At 37.5% G+C, this 21,025-nt stretch overlaps 1 protein-coding gene across 1 annotated transcript in view; it reads right to left on the bottom strand.

Annotated features, from left to right (window-relative positions):
- scaf8 (SR-related CTD-associated factor 8) overlaps nucleotides 1-21,025 on the bottom strand; it is a 63,489-nt gene that overhangs the window by 14,739 nt on the left and 27,725 nt on the right. The window contains exon 3 of the mRNA XM_056255910.1: nucleotides 617-661. Coding sequence (XP_056111885.1) covers nucleotides 617-661 — 45 coding nt within the window. The remainder of the gene's footprint in view (nucleotides 1-616; nucleotides 662-21,025) is intronic.

Here is a 21,025-nt window from a genome sequence, read left to right as displayed (position 1 = left end):
AAGGCCCAGTTCGAAGCCGGATTTGCTAATCATTTAGTTCTCAAGGATGGAGCAGTCCCAACACTAAAGGTTAACGGTCTTGCGTTGGAACCGCAGGGGGTGAGTAGAACTGCTTCAAATATCTGTGTGTGTCTATCGGCGTGTAACTTATTCGGCGTGATTATTTAGCTCCGCCCACACGGCACGCCTCCACCCGCTCGGCTTTTTCCGGAAAGACTCGGTACAGCCTATCTTTCTTTTATAAATATAATAAAACTAAAGACTTTTTGGAGATATGATGGATGCAATATTACTCTATAGGTACTCAAGATTAACATGAGATTGACTGAAACTGAGTGTTTCACCCCCCCTTTAATCTCTTTTGTAAGATACTTTTAGTAAGATCTAGAGATTTTCTGGATTCAAAACACATTTCACCAAATGGTGACACGTTTTCTGCACAAATAATACTTGAAAGTTGCACAAATAAAATTTTCATGTAGGACATTTCATTTGATATTTTCATAAATATTTTAGGCACACTTGAGCTCCCTCTAAGCATTTTACAGCATTTAACTCTGTAGAAACTATTCATATCTATTCATTTATTTTACATTTCAAGACAAAAAGAACTGACCTTTTGAACGAATTTCTCCACACTTTGGACCACATGTTTGTAGAACTGAAAGAGATCACAAAAAAGAGAAGCTTAACCTTTAATGTGAAGATTAAGACATATTTTCATTAATTGCACAATTGAAGATGGACCTTCAATTTATATATTCACATCACTTCACATAAACAATTAAATCAAGACCCAGAGCTGGACATGTGAGAAAGGACATTAACAAACATGTTCTTCAGTATTTCTGTGACTGTCACATGTATTCAACGGAAACAAATGTTCAAACTCTGTTTCCATAACTCGCCATTGCATATGGGTTAGCTGACAAACATAAGTGGAGCATGAAGATTGTTTTTTCTATGTATAGCTATATGCTTCAGGGAAAACATGTTTTAGATGCTTTTACTACTTTTATGCAACATTTTGATATCATTAGTTCATGATAAATTTTTTTTTTTTTTAAAGAGCAAATGTTCCATTTATTAAAAAATGAATAGGTAATGAAAACTATTCAAATACAATTTGATAAATGCTATATAAAAGTAGTTTTAGGTGAATTGTAGCATATCACAACGCAGGACATTTCAAGTAGGGGTGGGCGATATGGCAAAAATATATCTCAATTTTTTTCAGGAAAATCACGATTCACGATTTTAATCACGATTCTCTTTCATGTTGGTTTTACTATTTTGCAAGTGACTAAGCATTACAGCCAAACTAATTTCCCTATTTTAAAAACAAAGCCGTGCAAGGTAACAAAATATGAAATAAAAAAAGAATGGCAGACAATTAGGCCAAAATGGCGCAAATAAAAAATAGGCTACACAACATAATATACAAATGAAATAAACAGCGCTTTATTTTTTTAGCTACAGGAGGTGTATTTAACAGTAGCATTCAAGTAAGAAATTAAATGAACAAATATAAAAATAAAACACTACATAGACACTGTATAAATTATACATTAATTCTTATTAAATACGATACTTAAGCTACTTTTAAAGTTCTCAGTCAAGAGCAGTAAGTGATTTTCTTTGTGTTTTGTTGTTTTATTAACATTTAAGGATTGGTTCCCCCAAAATGAAAATTGTCATCATTTACTCTCTCAAGTTGTTTTAAACCTGAATAGGCTTCTAGTTCTGGGAACACTTCCCTTAAATCTTGATGTACTTGTTACATCATAAGAAGAATGGCATCTACGCTAATATTAGTGTCTTTGTTTATCCCGAGGTTTTCCCGCAGCCTGCCGGATCCAGGCCGTATCCAGATCTGACTAAGGAGATTCGCCTGGACCCGATGACAATGCAGTGCTGAAGTGTCAACTATCCTCTCCCTATGGGGGATCCCTTTCCCACTCTACAGATAAAGCGTTGTGAATTTCGGTTCGCGTACCCCGAAGTGATAAAATAAAACAAAATTCTGTATCAAAATTTATAGGCAAGACAAGTAGTTTGTTTAGGCATGGGTTGTATGGAATTACAATCCTGCGCACATATTTTCAAAAGCACATAACTATAGAATCAATTCTTAATGTGCATGTGAACGCCGTCAGCGTTAATCACAGGTTCGCGTTTAAAGTCTGTTTAGAGAGAACGGCGTCGTCTTAGCGGCCCCTAATTTAATAACAAATGATCATTTCGACGGAGGTGAATCAATCAAAACTAACTTTAGCTGGAAATAACATTATTCAAGAACCGCTATAAAGCCAAAACAATCTCTGTTACCTTAAATTATATGTTTATCTCTGTAAAGCTGCTTTGAAACAATCCATTGTTAAAAGCGCTATATAAATGAAGATGACTTCACTTGACTTCTTTCTTCTGTTGAAAATAAAAGTTATTTTGAAGAATTTGAACAGTTGCTGGTCCCCAGGGACTTCTATAGTATATTTTTTCCTATGGAGGTCAATGGGGACCAGCAACTGTTTGGATAGCCATATTCTTCAAAATATATTCTTTTCTTTTTTTTTTGTTCAGCACAAGAAAGAAATGAATAGTGGTGGTGGTTGAGGAGATTCCCCCTTCCATGTAAAGCGCTTTGAGTACCCAGAAAAGCGCTTTATAAATGTAACAAATTATTAATTAATTATTGATACAGTTTTGCAACAACATTAGAGTGAGTAAATAATGACAGAATTTTCATTTTTGGGTGAACTATCCCTTTAAAGACAAGCGGCAGCATGTTTACTATTGGGCTACTGTCACTTTAAGACCAGCACATCTATGACACGCACCCTATTTTCTCTCAAATGTGTGCTTTCACTTAGACATACTGTCAAATACACACAAGGAACATAAACACAGTTGGTTAACTTATTAGCGCAATGATAAGTCCAGTAATCAGGCTTTGTTTGAAGTTTTAGTGTGTGCTTCAGGTGTATGCTAAGCACTCAGAAAAGTGCATGTTAGAACCGCGCAACAGCACGCAAATGAAATGTTTAACCGGCAAAGCTTTAATGCACAGGCAAATAATGAACTTTTATGAACTGCAGTGTCCCGTCCCGTGAGTGTAACTACCGCTGCATTAACATGTGATGTGTGAATGTACATCGCGTTGAGATGGAGGCGCCAGAACTGCAACTGATAGAATGCACTCTATCACAATACTACAATATTTCTTTAAAAGCAGATCGTGGAGGCATTTTATTTATCCACGGTCAAAAACCGTGATATCGCACACCCCTAATTTCAAGGAATTAAGATAATGTTTCCAACATATAATATCTCTGACACTCATTGCGTGAATTTCATTTTTGAAAGAATAAAAAAAAGAAATACATTTCTCTCACCTAAATGTTTGATCACTATGTTTTTGTGTTTTACACAATAATCCATGAGAAAGCACTCAGTTTGGTACTCGCAAGCTGTTTGAGAGGCGGCTTTATGTGTGTGCGCTCTGGGTATGAGTGCACAGAAAACTGTCTCTCAGAGAGTGTACGAGTACCAAACTGAGTACTTTTCATAGTACATTTACATTTCATTTTCTAGGGATGTCCCGATACCACTTTTTCACTTCCGATACCGATACCGATGCCGCAGCTTTGGCTTTTGCCGATACCGATATTAATCCGATATTTTTATTTTATTCTTAAACTAATAAAAAATATAGCAATTTTCTCAATTAGCCACCTAAAATATACCTCCTATATAGTCCACAACAACAGTTGATTATGAAAGATTGCCACCCTTTATTCAAACACTACAAAAAAATAAAGAAATATATAAATGAAAGAAAATACAGGTACTTCAGTACTTAAAGCTAGCTAGCTACCAACAGGTTTAAAGTTAAAACAATTTAAACAGCAGCATTCTACATTGTAAATACCAGTACAGTTTTTGTTTTTTTAAATCAATTAGAATTTCTATAACTGTGTGTTAAACTGATTATCACTCTTGTGTGTGTTAAACACAATCTACTTAATACAGACAGCTTCATTATAAAGATAAACAACAAATCCCCAAAATATATGATCATAATCTATGACAAAAATGCTATTATAAACTAGATTAGTGGATAATACACATTGCTCTTTTTATTGTTGTAAAATACATTCATGAAAAACAAGATAACAAAAATGAAAAAGATAATTATTTTAGATATAGCTAAATCTGCTATAAAATTGAGACATGTTTTAAGTGTATTGCACAGCTATTTAATGAGGCAGCAACATTAATAATTATTAATGTTAATAAGCTTTAATTGCGTCAATGCATTATGATATGAAAGGCTCCAATACAGTGCGGCACAAAGCGCTTATGCGCATCCCGAGCGGAGAATGATGCGCTTGAAGCCACGTGGAGTTACAGCACGCAGCGCGTCGAGTCCGCTTTGAAAAGTTCAAAGCACAACGGAGATACATATTGATCGACAGTGTATTATACAGTATCTATCTATGCAATCGTTTATTGAGCCTTTTCTTTTAACAGTTTTAAATTTCAGTTACTGTGCGCGTGAAGAACAATTATAGTGCTCTGACTCTAGTGTTGTGATCAAACTGACAGCGTCCGACACCCGGTAGAGAGTAACACGATTGAGTTACAGCAATAAAGTCCAGCAAGATAAAGTTGTTTTATGCGAAAACATAGACCTTTATCTTACAGATCAAGTATAATAGTATTAACATTGAATCATCTTGAAGATAGTTTCATCATTGACTGCAACCGAACGCGACGCGCTGTTTGAATGCTGAATGGAGAATGACTGACAGCCGCGAGAGGGAAAAATTTACGTGATCTTGAATTTAATTACTTAAATATTAATTTATATCTCACATAATAGCTTCAGAACACTTATAATAGAGTGCACGAAAACGTTATGGTACTTTAGAATGTTTTTGTGCATTTTGTGGGGCTTAACAATAACACATAATAGTATACCCACAATATCGGATTTGGATCGGCCTCGTCTGATCGATGTCAGATCGATACCCGATCCCGCAAAAATGGCAGTATCGGAGCGATACCGATCCTGAGTATCGGATCGGGACATCCCTAATTATAGCCATGCATATTATAAACTTTTGTAACAATGCAACACTGGCCCAAATAGGCAAGTGAAAATGGTCTCGAAACGCGAGAGAAAGTGTTGTTTCGCAGCGTGCAGTTGGCTCGTACAGACGATTCTGCACATATTTACACTATTCTACATCGTTTTGTAATATTAGGTAAACACTTTATGCACTTAACAGTCGAAGCTTTGAGAGAGGAGAGGTTATTGGGCCAAAAAGCTGACCAAAAATGGACAAGATGGCAGGCAACTAGGGCTAGGTCAGTGGTTCTCAAAGTGTTTATTTAAATTAAAAGTTAAGTTCTGTATTATTATTCTCTCTTACTGTTATATGAAATAATGACATTACAAAGTGAAACTATTGCAGGTGTTTTTCATATTGCAGGTGGTTTTCATAATTTTCGTTTTTATTTTTGGGGGGGGGGGGGGGGGGGGGCACTTTTAAAGGTTTAAAAGGGGGTGCGACGAAAAAAGTTTGAGAACCACTGGGCTAGGCTCTCAACGATATATTGAGATCGTGATAAAATTTATGATGATAATGATAAGCTCTGGACATTTTTTATCGATATGGATTACTCTACCAGTCTATCACACAGCAGAAATAAACCCGACCAGCCAGCCAGTCTGCAGAGAGCCAGCTAGGGAAAAGAAAGCGAACTTGAGTTACCCTCCAAAGTTGAAAAAATAGTTGAAAAAAAGGTAACAAATTATATGGAAGCGGTTTGGGGTTTAACCTGTTAATCTGTGTACCATAATGAATGGTTTATATTTTGCTCTTTTTACTCAAATTTATGCACTGATTTTACATCTATGCAGTGATTTATAGTCAATATTTTTTAACTTTCTTGTATAGTTTGTACTAGTTTGGCAGATCTCTGTTCCAGACTTGCACACAAACTGAATTGCAATCATTTCCCAAAATGTCATTTGTGTGGAAATATTACAAAAGTCTATAAAAAGGACGTTAAAAGGCCAGAGATGGGACACGCTAAAGACAAAACAAAGAGAAGAGGAGAACACAGAAAATACTGTACCAGGCACAGCAAGCTCACTGTTTGCGATGCTCGAAATATTGGAAGAAAAATATAAATATTGAATTGGGGGTGGGGGTTTATATTAATGTAGCTCAGAAGGGCCACCTACTGACAGAGTGAATTTGCATTTTCATTCAGTCCGTCTGCTTCTGTTTTGCGGAAGCATGAGCTGCAGAGTCGCAGTGCAGTGGTAGTCAGATTTCACTTAAATGATGAGAGTATGGAGAGATGAGATGACTGACAGGATGATGGCAGAGGTTTTGGTGCACAAAATATCTCATCTTGTAAAATGTGTGGTCATTACCGCTGCTCCCTATACAGAGAGTACTCATGATCACGAATTCAAAGTGAAAGTGAAACGAGAGTTTGCATTCAAAAGCGACTTCAATACCCTGCATATAGATAGCGGGTCCCTGATGTCACAGAGGACGCTTGATCTCAAATTCACAAGAGAAAGTGAGATAACACCCCTACCCCCCGGTGTTATCGCAGTGGATTTTGTGAAATTGTGGTGGGTGGACCTCGGTTTTTCTAGGGGAGGACGGAAGCATGCCGCCCCATAGTAAAATGCTGTACATTTTAGAAGTTAAAATGAATCTGGTGCACTTTGAGAATTAAAAAGAGCTCCAAACCATATTCAGGGAGCAAATTGAACAAAGAAAAAGTCAGTGAATTGACTTCTACCTGAACTTTAAAGGAACTCAAACTTATTTTTAGTTGTGATAGTCTCAGTCTACATTACACTCCATAATACTAATACTACTAATAATAATAATAAATGTTATAATATTATTCCTATGACAGTAATAGTCATAATATTAATAATATAATAGCCAAATGAAAGTTTCATAATTCATTTTGTCCTAATTTCTATACATGTAAGAGATAAACCCTTGAGCTTTTATTTTGACGAAAACTGCAGTCGAGCTTTTATTTTGTCGGAAAACAAGTTTACAAACGAGTCTCATTACAAATCTAGTGAAATGCTGTAATCGTCAACTATACCAATGTGATAATGCGTAACTGGTGCCCACTACGGTCCCAAATGCACGCTAAACGCTGCACATGCACAGATATAGTTCACTGCATTCATTCACTGGGGTCTATTGGCGCTTTTCCACTGCATAGTACGGTACGGTTCGGTTCGGTACGGCTCGCTTTAAATGGTACCTGGTCTGTTGAGGTTCCAAGCGTACCGTACCGGTACTAAAATGTGACGTAAAAACACTGCAGATCACTGATTGGTCAGACAGAATAGTCACTACCAGCGTCATTGGACACTAAACCCGCTAGATTTAAATAACCAGTAGACAACAGCCAACGCGGTAGCATCTGTTTTTTAAACTTTAAAAATAAATGGTTGAATCGTGGTCAGTGGACGAGGTGCAGACGTTCCTCTCGTTGGTTGCCGAGGAGCGGATCCAGCGAGAGCTGGATGGGGCAAAACGGAATGAAAAAGTGTTCCAAGAAGTAGCTCAGCTCTTAGCCGCACACGGCTATCACCGGACCTACAAACAGTGTAGGGACAAAATAACGATCAGTCCCACCCACTTTGAAGAGGTACTAACTGCGGTGGAAAAGCAACCGAGCTAAAGCGAACCGAACCGTGCCGTACCGAGTTGAGTCGTACCACGCAGTGGAAAAGCGAAGCGAGCCGAACCGTTCCGCGCCGAGTCGAACCGTGTACCAGCAGTGGAAAAGCGCCATAAGACACAGAGCTGATCATGTGCTGATCGCGTGAACGAAGTGCGCACTTCTCTTTGCGCAGCACAAACAGACAGTCTTTTGATAAAGAACACAAAGCCTTATCGTGCTTTCGATTTCAGTTTATTTGACAGCAATGGCGCAAAACACGACATTTAAGACCTTATGTTATTTTAAGAAGTTTAAATAGCTATATGTCACAGTCTAGTTAATAAATGGGAAGCACTGGAATCTATTTGTGGCGGTCAATGTTGATATTGTGGTGGGGCGCCACAAATAAATCAATGTATGAGAAATACTGTATCAATAATACCGGTGTTGTCGCAAACAGTGTTATTGATTCAGCGGTACCGCGTCTTCTCTCTCTCACTCTGGCTTCATAGTATCCACATTGATTTTGCTCTGCAAGCGAGCAGCACGGTGCAACACAATACTTCGTTTTATATCATGCCAATTTATAAATCCAAGTGATTTTAAACTCTAAAGTACTTGCGCGCTCTCTGAGAGACGGTCTTCAGTCAGTGCACGCTCAACCAAAGCGCACACTCTCGCGAGTGTCATATTTTCGCGACTTATTACACATTAACGTTCAAAACAATCCACTTCTACTCACTAAACATCTACATATTGTTGGTCAAAAACACCAGACGGTCAACTTGATCTGCAGAGAGTACAGAGCGCTTTTTGTTGACAATGTTTTCAGCTGATGAAAACCCACGCTCAGCTCTGACCGATGTGCTAGGTATGGTCAAGCATGTCGTTGCACGATTTTTGCCACCAACTGAGAGGGTTTTTCGTCAGCAGGTTTTTCAAATTAACAACGCAGCCACACCGCGCTGTATACTGGATAAGCTAACAACCAAAAAACCCACGTCAGTTATGTCATCATGTCTCGCGCGCCTCTTGAAATCAAAAATAAGATTTTTTTTTAAATTTGACGAATATTCGAAATTCACATTTTTATTTTTACAGCCCTACAACATACCATGAACTAGTGCTGGGCGGTATGAGCAAAAATCCATATCACAGTATTTTTCAAAATTATATTGGTTTCACAGTATATGACGGTATTATTATTTTTCAAGCATGACTGGGTGTTAACCACATTTTTACTGAATGAGAGAGGAAATACTACAGTAGACAGAGTGCCCTGTTTTACTGTCATAAGTGAATATTGTAGAAAACAAATCTACACTAGTATTAATACAGGCTTGCAGTGTTTATAAAGAGGTGCAGCAGGAGGCGCTTTAGGAGTGGCAGAAACAGCGGTTTCCCCGGTACACAAAGCAGCGCAGCGCTCATAAACCCTGCTTTATCAGGAAAGATAAAGAAAGATTCAACTGAAATAACATCGAAACTTTTCTAAAGACGTCAGTTCACTTCAGATACATTTAAATAAAACCTTCCTTGCTCAAGAACAGTGGTAATGGTCCAAAAATTGAACCAGCAACTAGGCTAACCGCACCAACATGTTTTCGCATTTAAATTCCTTCTACAGAGATGTGCAATCAGCGCATGATATCCTAAAATCAAATGTGCTGTCATGATGGCGCTCGACGGCGTATATATGCGGGTTGATGTAAATGACAACTTTTTTGAAAACGATGTTGTGTGCACGATGCTATTATTGAAGACGGAGGGGTGGGGGGGTATTCGTTTCTCTAAATACCCGGCTATGTATAAATGTGGCCTCAGTGTGACATCAATTAGAAAAAGTGTAATTTCATAGATATTGTCAATAATAGTTGTTCATATTAAAATGTATAAACTTAATACATTACCTAGATTATTTATTTAGCAAAATATTGTCCTTTAATTTCATGTAATACATATTCATAAAAAAATTGTCGCTGCTCCCTTTAAGCTCATTCACATTGAACGTCTAAGTAATTACTTCATAAACAGACTTATAATATTAACTGATGGTTGTCACTTTAAGTTAATCTTTAGAAAATAATTTATAACTTATTTTCACAGCCTTAAGATGACAAAATCTAGACTGAACTATAGTTTATGATAGTGTTGTTGTCAAAAGTACCGACTTCGGAGCGCTTACAGATACACACGGGAGTGTTTGAAAGCAGGTGTCTATCAGCGGATCGGTTTTATCAGTGGATATATTAGTGCTGATAGACACCGGCTTTCAAACACTTCTGTTTGTATCTGTGTAAGCGTTCAGTGAAGAGAACACGTTTTTGAAGCTTTGATCATTGTAGCCAATCACAGACATATCTGTTGAGTGTGTGAACACAATGGCCAATCAGAGGGGTTTAAGAATCCGTTCAACAGCGCTCAAAATGCTAGGGGGGAATTCTGGTATCATCACGTGTTTTAAATTTCAGTACCGGCTTGGTACCGAAGTCTGTACTTTTGACTAGGGATGGGAATTGATAAGATTTTATCAATATCAATGCCACTAACGGTTCTGCTTATCGATCCGATTCTTTAACGATTCTCTTATCGATTCCTGATAGCACAGACTGCACTGTGTGGAAAAAAGTAGGCTAGTCATGTGCTTTTTCGGGGGGAAAACAAGTGGTTTTATTTGTTTTAAAGCTTACACTTGAGCAAACTGTACTTATGTAATTTATGTAATAAATGGAACCTTATTGTAAAGTGTTACCGATTAGTTATACACAGATTAAAAATGTCCCGTGAGTTCAGTGTTGGAAAGATCAGTTGATTTAACCATTCATTAAAACGAATCGGTTCAAATAAATCATTAGTAATTTCGGACGTGTGCGCGTTGTGTGATTAGCCCGCGGTTGGGACATCCCGCAAGAATTGTGTCATCACAGAAAACGTTTCATCACTGGATAGTTTTTTTCGTTTATTTAAAGTGTGGTTTATGTCAGCCGAATGTGCGGAACGCTTTTCCGATAAAGGCAACATATTTTAGCACAATTCACACCCAGCGGTAGCCTAATTCAGGAAAAACAAATCTCCGAATGCTCCACATGAAACTTTAGTCTCCCGACCTTACCATCGTGTCGTTTATTTTGATTAATATGTGCGAGGGAGAAAGAGCAAGACAGCACTTAGTTTTGAGACGGTGAACCCTTACTTTCGCTTTGCTCCGAAGAGAGGGAGTGCGCGCGCGCGACCGGGGCTCGCTCTCTCTCTCTCTCTGCTCGTTCGGTTAAACATGCGCCCTGTCACAAGCGCAGCAGTTCATCTACATTACTCTCCGATCAAATAAGACTTTGGCGGTACAAAAATTCGCTTTGGACGCCGTGCTATGGTGATTGATAAAGGACAAAAGGGACAGTTGTGAGTTCACGGTCTGTAGCCTACATACTAAGGCTGACTCAGAGCAGGAGCATCGATAAGAGGACTCGTTAACGTCGAGGGCATACAATATCGATGGATCGTAAAACTTAGAACCGGTTCTCGAGTGGAACCGGTTTTCAATGCCCATCCCTACTTTTGACAATACTAGTTTATGCCCAAAGATGAAAGAGGCATGAGTAGCCTTTTTATCTGTCCAGGAAGTTTGTAGTAGACAGAAAAGCTCTGACCCAGAGAGTAAAGGAGCGCATCAGCGTTGATCCGCATCAAGTGCAGTGTGTTTAGTGCAGAAACAGAAAGGGAAATCTCAGGTTGTCTTCATGTAGGCCTGGTAAAAGTTAAATAAACTAATACATTCACACACAAATATAATTTAATTTCTTCTTTGTGTAGATCCTTTCCCAATAGGGCTGGGGATTTACCAGATCTAATCTTTTATATCTGGTGCTTGACTGTACCTTCAAATAAAACTTTTTTCAATTTCTCTTTAAAAAGGTTGTTTAAAATAAACGATCTTTTTAATAAAACAAGTTGATTTAGTTGAGAAATATTAAGTTGAGCTTCTTGGCAACAGGGGTGTGCTTAAAGGATACAAAAACATACCCATTAAGCACAGCCAGCCTTTTTGCGTTTAATGATGTACATCTTAATTTAAATTCTTTATTCATTTAAAATCAAATATAATTGTGTTAGAGATTAATATTTATTTAACATAACTTCTTGTACTGAAACCAATATTTTGTGCACTAAAAATGTCTTAATGTAGATTTTGGTGAGCTTAAAGGTACAATATGTAAGAATTTTGAAATAAAATATCCAAAAATCGCTTGCACAGTGTGATATATTTCCTGTAGTTGTGTACTTACAATATTCCAAAAGTTCCCAAAGATTTTTTAATTCACAGAAATTCCAATTTTAAATAATTGGCCGTCCCGGGAATTCCTGTTTACTTGTCGCCTGTCAATAACGTAATATCCGCATTATCCCTGGTTTCCGCTAGTAGTACTGCCATAGTAACCATGATGACAGACGTGGACAACTGCGTAGTGCGTAAGGTCTAGCTGCACGCTGTTGTTGTTTCGTTCAAACATTATGGACCATGGCAAGCAGACTTAGGGAAAAAAGGAGAACTAAAACGAGGATCAATATCTGCGTGGCGTTTTCGAGATGAGAGCTCCACGTCCGCGAATAGCTTCGACTTGACAGAGCTCTTACATGTACTTTATTAGACAGTTGAGCAAATGTACATAAAACTAATCAATGTTATATAGTTCAACATGATGGAATGTTAGAATATGATCTGTATGTTATTCTAATGTTGATCTAGTTTACTGCTATATAGCCAACAAACTAACACTGAATAAAAGTATAACTTAAACACACTCAAATGCTTTTTAGTGTGATAGTGTAGACCAAGTGAAACAGCGCTGCGTTACCTCAGAAGCTTTAAACTGACCTGTTTGAGTAATTCAGAACTTGTGGGTAGATCGGTAGTATTAAATATTCTTATTCAGGGCTCCAGACTAACTTTTCTACTGGTTGCACTGGTGCTACCAACTTTCTTAGTTGGTCGCACCAGCATATGATTTGGTAGCACCTTTTTTTTTTTTTTTTGCTACATGCCATGGGATTAATCAATGCATGCTGATGAATAGTGGTTTTAATGGACCAAGGCTAGCAAAGGCTTTCTGGGTTGCAGCAGAAATACCTGTAATATATTAATTATCATTGCCAAATTTCAGGATTTTCATGGATTTTGGACAGTAATTTTAATCTGTAATTTTAAGCATTTTACATTTGAATTATATACAATTTATCTATTTACATTTGAATCATATTCTATCTATCTATCTATCTATCTGTCTATTATCATCTTTCTATCTTTTAAAATCATTAAACATTCATATGTATGCATTACATTTGAAAAGATTAGAGTATTATAATAAACTGATACAGATTTTTCGTTATCAAAGTTTATAGTTGTAACAAAAAGCAGAAATCTCACACTCCTTACCTTCTGCATTTTATAATAATTTCCTTTTCCTCTGTCGAGCGATCATGAGAGTAATCGCTCGACAGAGGAAAATATAACCGCTGAAAAGACGTATGAGGAAGGGGCTCTGTGTTTCGTGAGACCATTTTTATCATTTTTATATGCCTTAATTCGTGAATTCGTAATTGGCGCGTTTCACCATCAGTGTGCAATGCGCGTGACGTCTACGTTCGTCAATAAATAAACTGCACGTGTCTAGCGGAAGAACATTGTAGACGGAACTTCTCTCCGTTAATGTCTATGGCGAGTCACGCAGGCATTGGGCTACTTCGCAGCCGAGACGACCCCGGGATAAAATAGTCCGAATATAAACACTTATTATAGGCGTACCGTAGTGATTCAGAATAAGTCAAAAACACGGTTTGGAAAATGGATTCATGATGTAGCCTACTCGTTCATTTTGAACATAAGTTACGGACTGCAGCTGCTGATACAACGGCGTTCTGTTGCTCAAGCGTCCACTCGCACAAATGCGACCACATAACATTTTAACTCGCACATTCTCAAAAAATGGTCGCATATGCGACCAATTTGGTCGCAGTCTGGAACCCTGTTATTCCTTTATATCCGCGGGACGCGCGGGATTCGCGTGTGGCGCTGATATCTTATTAGCAATCGCGCCCTGCTTCATACCACAGTCATGATAAAAAACATCAATGTATTTACTCATCCATAAACATTATTAGATCCATCGGCTTGACGACAAGTTGCATAATTCCGCAGAAAATTTTGCGTCATCAACCTACACCTTTGTTATTGTAAGAGGTTTGCGACCCCTAGCGGCGAAAGAAATTACATATTGTATCTTTAATAGGTACGTTTACCTTAACTGCCGGAGCTGTCGAGGTACTGTCTTTGAGCGAGTCTTGAAACCATTCATTCAACTAACAGATTCAAAAACGCAGATTCATTCAAAGATTGATGTAATGAAACAAGGTGCTGAAATTATTTTAACTTGAGCGCCACTTTACGAGGCTCGGCTGAGCAGCAATGCACCGCATGGGCAACGCTGAAACTGATGCTTTACTTCATAGAGATCAATGGCATTGATTTAATGCATTGACCAGCGCTGACGCTATTCATGAGAAAATACCCTTACACCGAGTTCCCACTGCACGATTTTAGCCCTGATTTTCACTCGAGGATAGATTTTGCATAAATCGCAGACAAATGCCCAAAATCGGAGGCAAAACAGTGCTGTTCCCACGAGTGACAAATCACAAAGTGTGCATTATCAAAGAGCGATCTGAGAGAATCGACGATGCATCGTGAGATATTTGGCATGCTAAATATCTGGACCTGTCGGCGATTCAAAATCCTGCTGTGTGAATGTGTTCTGACTGAAAATTACATTTGTCAGTGACCTACAGCCAATGAGAGAGCAAGATACAGGGTGGCGGGAAATTCAGGGAGGAGTTATAGACCAGAAAATATCAGCTTTACAATTATATCAAACAGAAACAAAGCACAAATATTTGCTTGACCAGCCGCAACAGAAGCACATTGCAAAAATATTAATTAACCTCCAAGCAACTGTCTTTGCAGAACACCCCAACAGTTTCCTCATCCATAATCTTTTTTTCTTTTTCTCCTTTTCACTGCACATCAGCACACAGACAATTTGGATCGCAAGCTTCTTGCGGGCTGCCAATTTGAATAATTCTGGTCTTGTGATCTTGTATTATTTCCTTATCACTTCTCGCGTGTGTTTGGTTGTGAAACGTCGTTTGTGGACCAGACAGAGTTGTCAGTGATTCTTCCTATTGTAACGTGCAGTGAGCACAAAGAAGCAACTGAATGCTACTCTCGTTCACTGTCTGTTTAGGCTTGTTAAGTGCAAATCCACGGAGCCTCTGTACAAATCACCATGATAAACACTGTCTTATCATCATAATTAACTTATTTAACATTTAATACACATGTATATAATACCCGATCAAAACAAGGGCTTAGCCTTCTGAAAAAACACTAATATTGCATTTACTGTGGTTTCTTGCATTCCTCTACTAATGCCTGTTTTAGTACTTTAACTGTTATTTAGTGTTACATTATTGCAGTTGGGTTAGGTTGCTTAGATTCTATTGTGAATTTGTTATGTTTTCCGAGTTCATCGTTCAGCTTACCGAATGGACACTTAAGAACAATGTTTTCCTTTTCCAGGACCAAATGTATATTCAAGTTCGGGGCACTGCGATGGGTGCATGTTTTGCCCCCAACTATGCTAACCTTTTTTTTAGGTTTGTGGGAGAGTGATCTCGTCTATCCACACAGGTATATTGACAAGATTAAATGGTGGGGGAGGTATATTGATGATATTCTTCTGATTTGGGGAGGTTCTTTTGATGAATTGTTACAATTTTATGAGTACTTGAACAATAATGATAGGAATATAAAATTGTGTATGGAACATTCCAAAACGACTATTAACTTCTTAGATCTAACCATTTCTATTGGTAAAGATGGGAAACTCCACACTACTGTATATCGCAAAACAACTGATAGGAACACCATGTTAAAAGCAGATAGTTTCCATCCAAATTGGCTAAAGAATAACATACCTTTTGGCCAGTTTCAACGTCTTAGACGGATTTGTGATACAGATAACGAATATGAAGTGCATGCTAAAATTCTGTCCAACCGATTTTTAGAAAGGGGCTATCATACAGAAATTATACAAAATGCTTATAAGAAAGCCCAGGCCATCTCTAGACCAGAGTTATTGCAGAAGAAGAAAAAACCGTCCGCTTTACAAAATCAGGCCTATTTCGTGACAGAATATAGCTCCTTGGCCAATTCCATAAAAAGAATTATACATTCTAATCTAATCTTATTAAGAGTGATCCTGTTCTTAGAGAAGTATTTTCTGCATCTCCAAAAATAAGTTTCAAGAGGGCTCCAACTCTACGAGATAGGCTAGTATCTAGCCATCTTCCTGCCGAAAAACAGACCACTTGGCTTAACACACATTTAAAAGGAGTTTACAAATTTGGGTCTTGCAATCATAGCTCTAATATTAAAGTATGTAAAGAATTCTTTAATTTTAAGACAGATAAAAAGTATGACATAAAGACATTCATTAATTGCAATACCACTTTCGTGATATATAGGTTATCATGCATATGTGGATGCTTTTATGTAGGCCGGACCAAGAGACGTCTTAAAGACAGAGTAGCTGAGCATAAGAATGCCATTAGAAAAGCCAATTTAGATTATCCTATGGCAAAACAGTTCCAAAACGTGCACAATAACAACCCATAAGGTCTAATGGTTGAGGGTTTAGAAACAATCAAAAAGAGTATTCGGGGGGGGTGACCGATTAAAAGTACTTCTACAGAGAGAAACATTTTATATGAATTACAGGCCACAGTATATCCTGGTTTAAATGAAGAAATAGATTTCAGCCCTTTTCTGTGATGTTTTTTTTTTTTTTGTACTATCTCCTAGTGGACCTTCTCTGTATGTGCAGGCTATTTGCCAATCAGGTGTTCCCAATTAGCATCTATAAATGAGGAAATTGTTTGTTTGGAAAATATACCCTGAAGAAGGCTGGTTGTGCCGCTACGCGTGGGTTGTATTTTCCCCCACATGTTTTAATAATTTTTTCAATCATGATAAAGCCAGTTTAATAAAGGCTTTTTAATTTTCTAAAGAAGAGTGCCTTGGATTCCCTTTTCTACATGACATTGAACTCTCGACCCCAAAGAGCACCTTCTAATACTTTTTTTGAACTCCTTGAGCACCCTGGACTTTTTGTCTTTTTGTTATGTTTTGTATTTTACTTATAATTATATATTTAAGTATAGTTAAAAAAAAAAAATCAATAAAAAAGCGGTTCTTTAAATGTCATCCATCGTCCTTTTGTGGCTCTTTTTTTTGCAAGTATCGGTTCAGGCACCATACCGGTTTAAAAGTATAGATTTGATACTGGTATCGTAAAAACCTCAAACGATACCTAACCCTACCAAAGACCAGGGACGCTACGATCAGGCCGATTTGATTACCTATTTTTTGGTCATCATGATCGGCCAATATCAATCCCAATCATTCAAGCTTTACATGAGTAATAATTAAACTCTGTTGAATGTGAGTGTTTTTTTTTCCAGATAAGTAATACCACAGATGTTATTTATAGTAATGCTAAAGATTGTTGTCTTAATTGTAGGGCTGTGTTGAAAAAATCGATTCACCAATTCTGAATCGATTTTCATTTTAATTTCTAAAGATCGATCCGTAACTCAGAGGATCGATTTAATAATAGGCTTACATTTTCCCCGTGAACTTTAACTTGCCGTGACTGGGAGATCCCTATGCGCATTGAAAGGCTTTCACTCAGCGCGCACACTGTTACAACAACGGGCTTTGAGTGAATCATTTGTTCATTCAACGAACACGTTCAAAAAAGCTGATTCATTAAAAGAGATGTAATGAAACAAGGTGTTAATTATTTTTAACTTTGAGTTCCACTTTTCAAGGCTCAGCTGAGCAGCAATGTGTCGCCTGGGTAACGCTGAAGCTGATGCTTCACTTATTAGAGACCAATATGGCATTGATTCAATGCGTGACTCGCTGATTTTATTTCCCCGCGGCTTCCTCGCGCTGTGGAATGCTGACCAGCGCTGCTGCTGACGCGCATTTATGGTAAATACCCGTGACGTGAACGTTAAAAGGATGATACGACAAATATTTCGCTTTCCTTTGACACGGCAACCTTTTTCACGAATACATATGACTTCAAAGACAGACGCAGGTAATCCGCACGCGCTCTGCCGATCTCTCTCATTCACTGTCTGTGCGAAGCCTCTGTAGGCTACACATCACCACGATAAACAATCTTGTTTGTTATCATTATGAACTTGTTTAACATTCAATACACATGCATGAAGTTCAAAACAAGCAGTTAAATGTCTATAATAGCCTAATAGTATCAATATGTTGCATAACTACAGTCCTGTAATTCAGGTAACAGCTGGAAAAAACAAAAACACTAGCTAAATCTCGAAAATCGGATCGGATCGAATCGAATAATGATAATCGATTCAAGATCTTGAGAATCGGAATCGAATTGATTCTTGAAATTTGAATCGAAACCCAGCTCTACTTAATTGACAATCAAATAAATAAAGTAAAACAAATATAAATTTTACAATAAACATTTTAATAGGCCTTTAAAAACAGGGCTTATGCAAAACACTATCCATATTAGAATACTCTGGCTTATTAAAGAGCCTAGAAGACTTAAGGCGATGATATACAGGGCAAATTTTTGAGCAATGTTGCTGGGCAATCTTGCCAAGCGAGCGATTGTTGCTTGGGTACTTTCCTATTGAAAATGGGCAATACATTTCTAGCAATACATGACTAGAATATCAGCTTTACAATTATATCCAACAGAAACAAAGCACAAACATTTGCTTGACCAACCGCACCAGAAGCACATTGCAAAAATATTTATTAACCTCCAACTGTCTTTGCAGAACATCCTTGCTCCCCAACAGTTTCCTCCTCCATAATCTTTTTTCTTTTTCTCCTTTTCACTGCAAATCAGCGCACAGACAATTTGGATAGCAAGCTTCTTGCGGGCCACCAATTTGAATAATTCTGGTCTTGTGATCTTGTATTATTTCCTTATCTTCAAACATCACAGTGGTGTTTTGTTACTGAATGAATTGTGATTTTGAAAGAATGAGTTGAATAAGTGATTCAATGTAGAGCTGTCACGATATCTACTTTTTGTTGTGCGATATATTGCACCAAAATTAATTGCGATAAACGATATTATTGTAATTTTCAGACCATTTTATGCCACTGATTACATAATGACAATATAATAGCATAATAATGCAAGTACACTGTTTCAAAGAACAAAGAACATTTTATTCTTATTCTATTCAATATTTAGACATTGTGAAATGTGAACAAATATATCCCAAATAAATAAAACAAGTAAATAAATACACTTTCGTTAACAAAAAAGTGCAAGGTATAAAGAACTAGATCAAAACAAAGTAATATGTCAATTAAAACTTTTAAAGTGTCTCACACAAAGGCACAGATGCATCAACAGGACATTTCTGCTGTCAGATTAGTTTTTTAATTGTTAGGCAGATTCCGAGAAAGGAACACCAACATGTTTACCTTGTGGGACTTAAAGGAGAACTCCGGTCAATTTTAACATTGAGCTCATTTTTTTTGTAAATTTGGAGTGCTGTCAGTACAGAGAACAACGACAAAAATCGGTGTTGCCTACACCGTGTTATCCTCTTTTTAAAATTTGCACACTGTTGACTTAAACGGGGCTAGTTTTAAACCTGTTAACATCCTTGATGTGTCATTTTAAGTGAACAGCCATGTGAGTGATTTTATTCAGAGTGAACACGGTGAAAGATATGAATAAAGATGTGAAAGATATGAATAAAAATGATGTTTATTCAGCCAGCTCACATACCCGTATTTACTTCCTGTTTTCGGTCGAAGTCCACAGTAGTCAATTGTCGAGTTCACGCGCGCGCGCGATCATTGGTAACTGATAACTAATGATCGCGCCCGCGAACTCGACAATTGACTACTGTGGACTTCGACCGAAAAAAGGAAGTAAATACAGGTATGTGAGCTGGCTGAATAAACATCATTTTTATTCATATCTTTCACATCTACTGCATTCAGATTCACCGTGTTCACTCTGAATAAAATCACTCACATGGCTCAATTCCATGTTGGACTCGTTATTCCTAACTGGCTCGCTGTAGATGTCACGAAACAGAACATTTTAAAATGCAGTTGGTTCACGCCTTCTCTTTACCCGACGGTGTCTCTCTCTCTCTCTGTGTGTGTGTGTGTGTGTGTGTGTGTGTGTGGACCATGGTGTGGACACGCTGCCTGAGCCCCGCCTCCGACACAGAGTGCAGACAAGATGACAGAGGCAGCGCGATCAACTAAAATGTTGGTGACATTCATTGTAATGTAAAAATAAATCTAATTATTATTTTTAATAATAAAACAAATTATCAGTTGCAATATATCGCGGCACCAAAAATGATCGCGCTCATTTCCATATATCGTGCGATAAGTCGATATATTGACTATCGCGACAGCTCTAATTCAATGACACACTTAAGACTTAGGATTCCTCAACCATTAATCTCATAAAATTAAACAATTGTAATATCAAATAATTCATGCCACCTCTGAGTTGAATTAAACTGTGCAAATACATCAGACCTATAAACAGTCTACCCTTTGTATCATCATTTCATAGGTGTGTGCATGTGGAGGCCATATGTACATACAAAGGCTTAATAGATGCACAAAGAGTTTGTATGTACGCCCGAGTGACATTTGATGTATCGGTCAGCATTTCACAATGTTTTTAAGTGTTTTTCAACAGTTTTATGTTTGTGTGAGAGACAAGATCTTGACCAAAAACATATGCACCTCTTGATGGAGATAAATGTGTGTGATGTTATTTCCATCAAAAGGTGCATAAATGTTTGGTCAAGATCTAGAATTTCAATGAATTTAAGATCTGGATTTAGAGGGGCCAATTCATGTGTGAAAATTATACTTCATGCTCCTCCCAACCATTTGTTCACAATTTGAGCCTGATGAATCCTGGCTTTGTCATCCTATGGCCATGATGTGTCTTCCTACATGGTTGTTTAAGAAATGAAAAGCTATACAACTCCATCAACTAGGGTTAGAAGAACTGTTGCCAAACATAAAACACGCTAGAAACATAATCACTGCAATAATGATCCAATCATAGACTAAAGTATTTGCCCATTTAAATCCAAAATCCAAACAACTTTTTTTGTAATTTGTAAGAAATCTACCCAGCAT

This window comes from Rhinichthys klamathensis, unplaced genomic scaffold (assembly GCF_029890125.1).
Source record: "Rhinichthys klamathensis goyatoka isolate OS25496 unplaced genomic scaffold, OSU_Roscu_1.1 h1tg000123l_1, whole genome shotgun sequence".
Taxonomy (NCBI): Eukaryota; Metazoa; Chordata; class Actinopteri; order Cypriniformes; family Leuciscidae; genus Rhinichthys; species Rhinichthys klamathensis.
The sequence above is the reverse complement of the archived record's forward strand: the minus strand, read 5'-3'. Positions and strand labels throughout refer to the sequence as shown.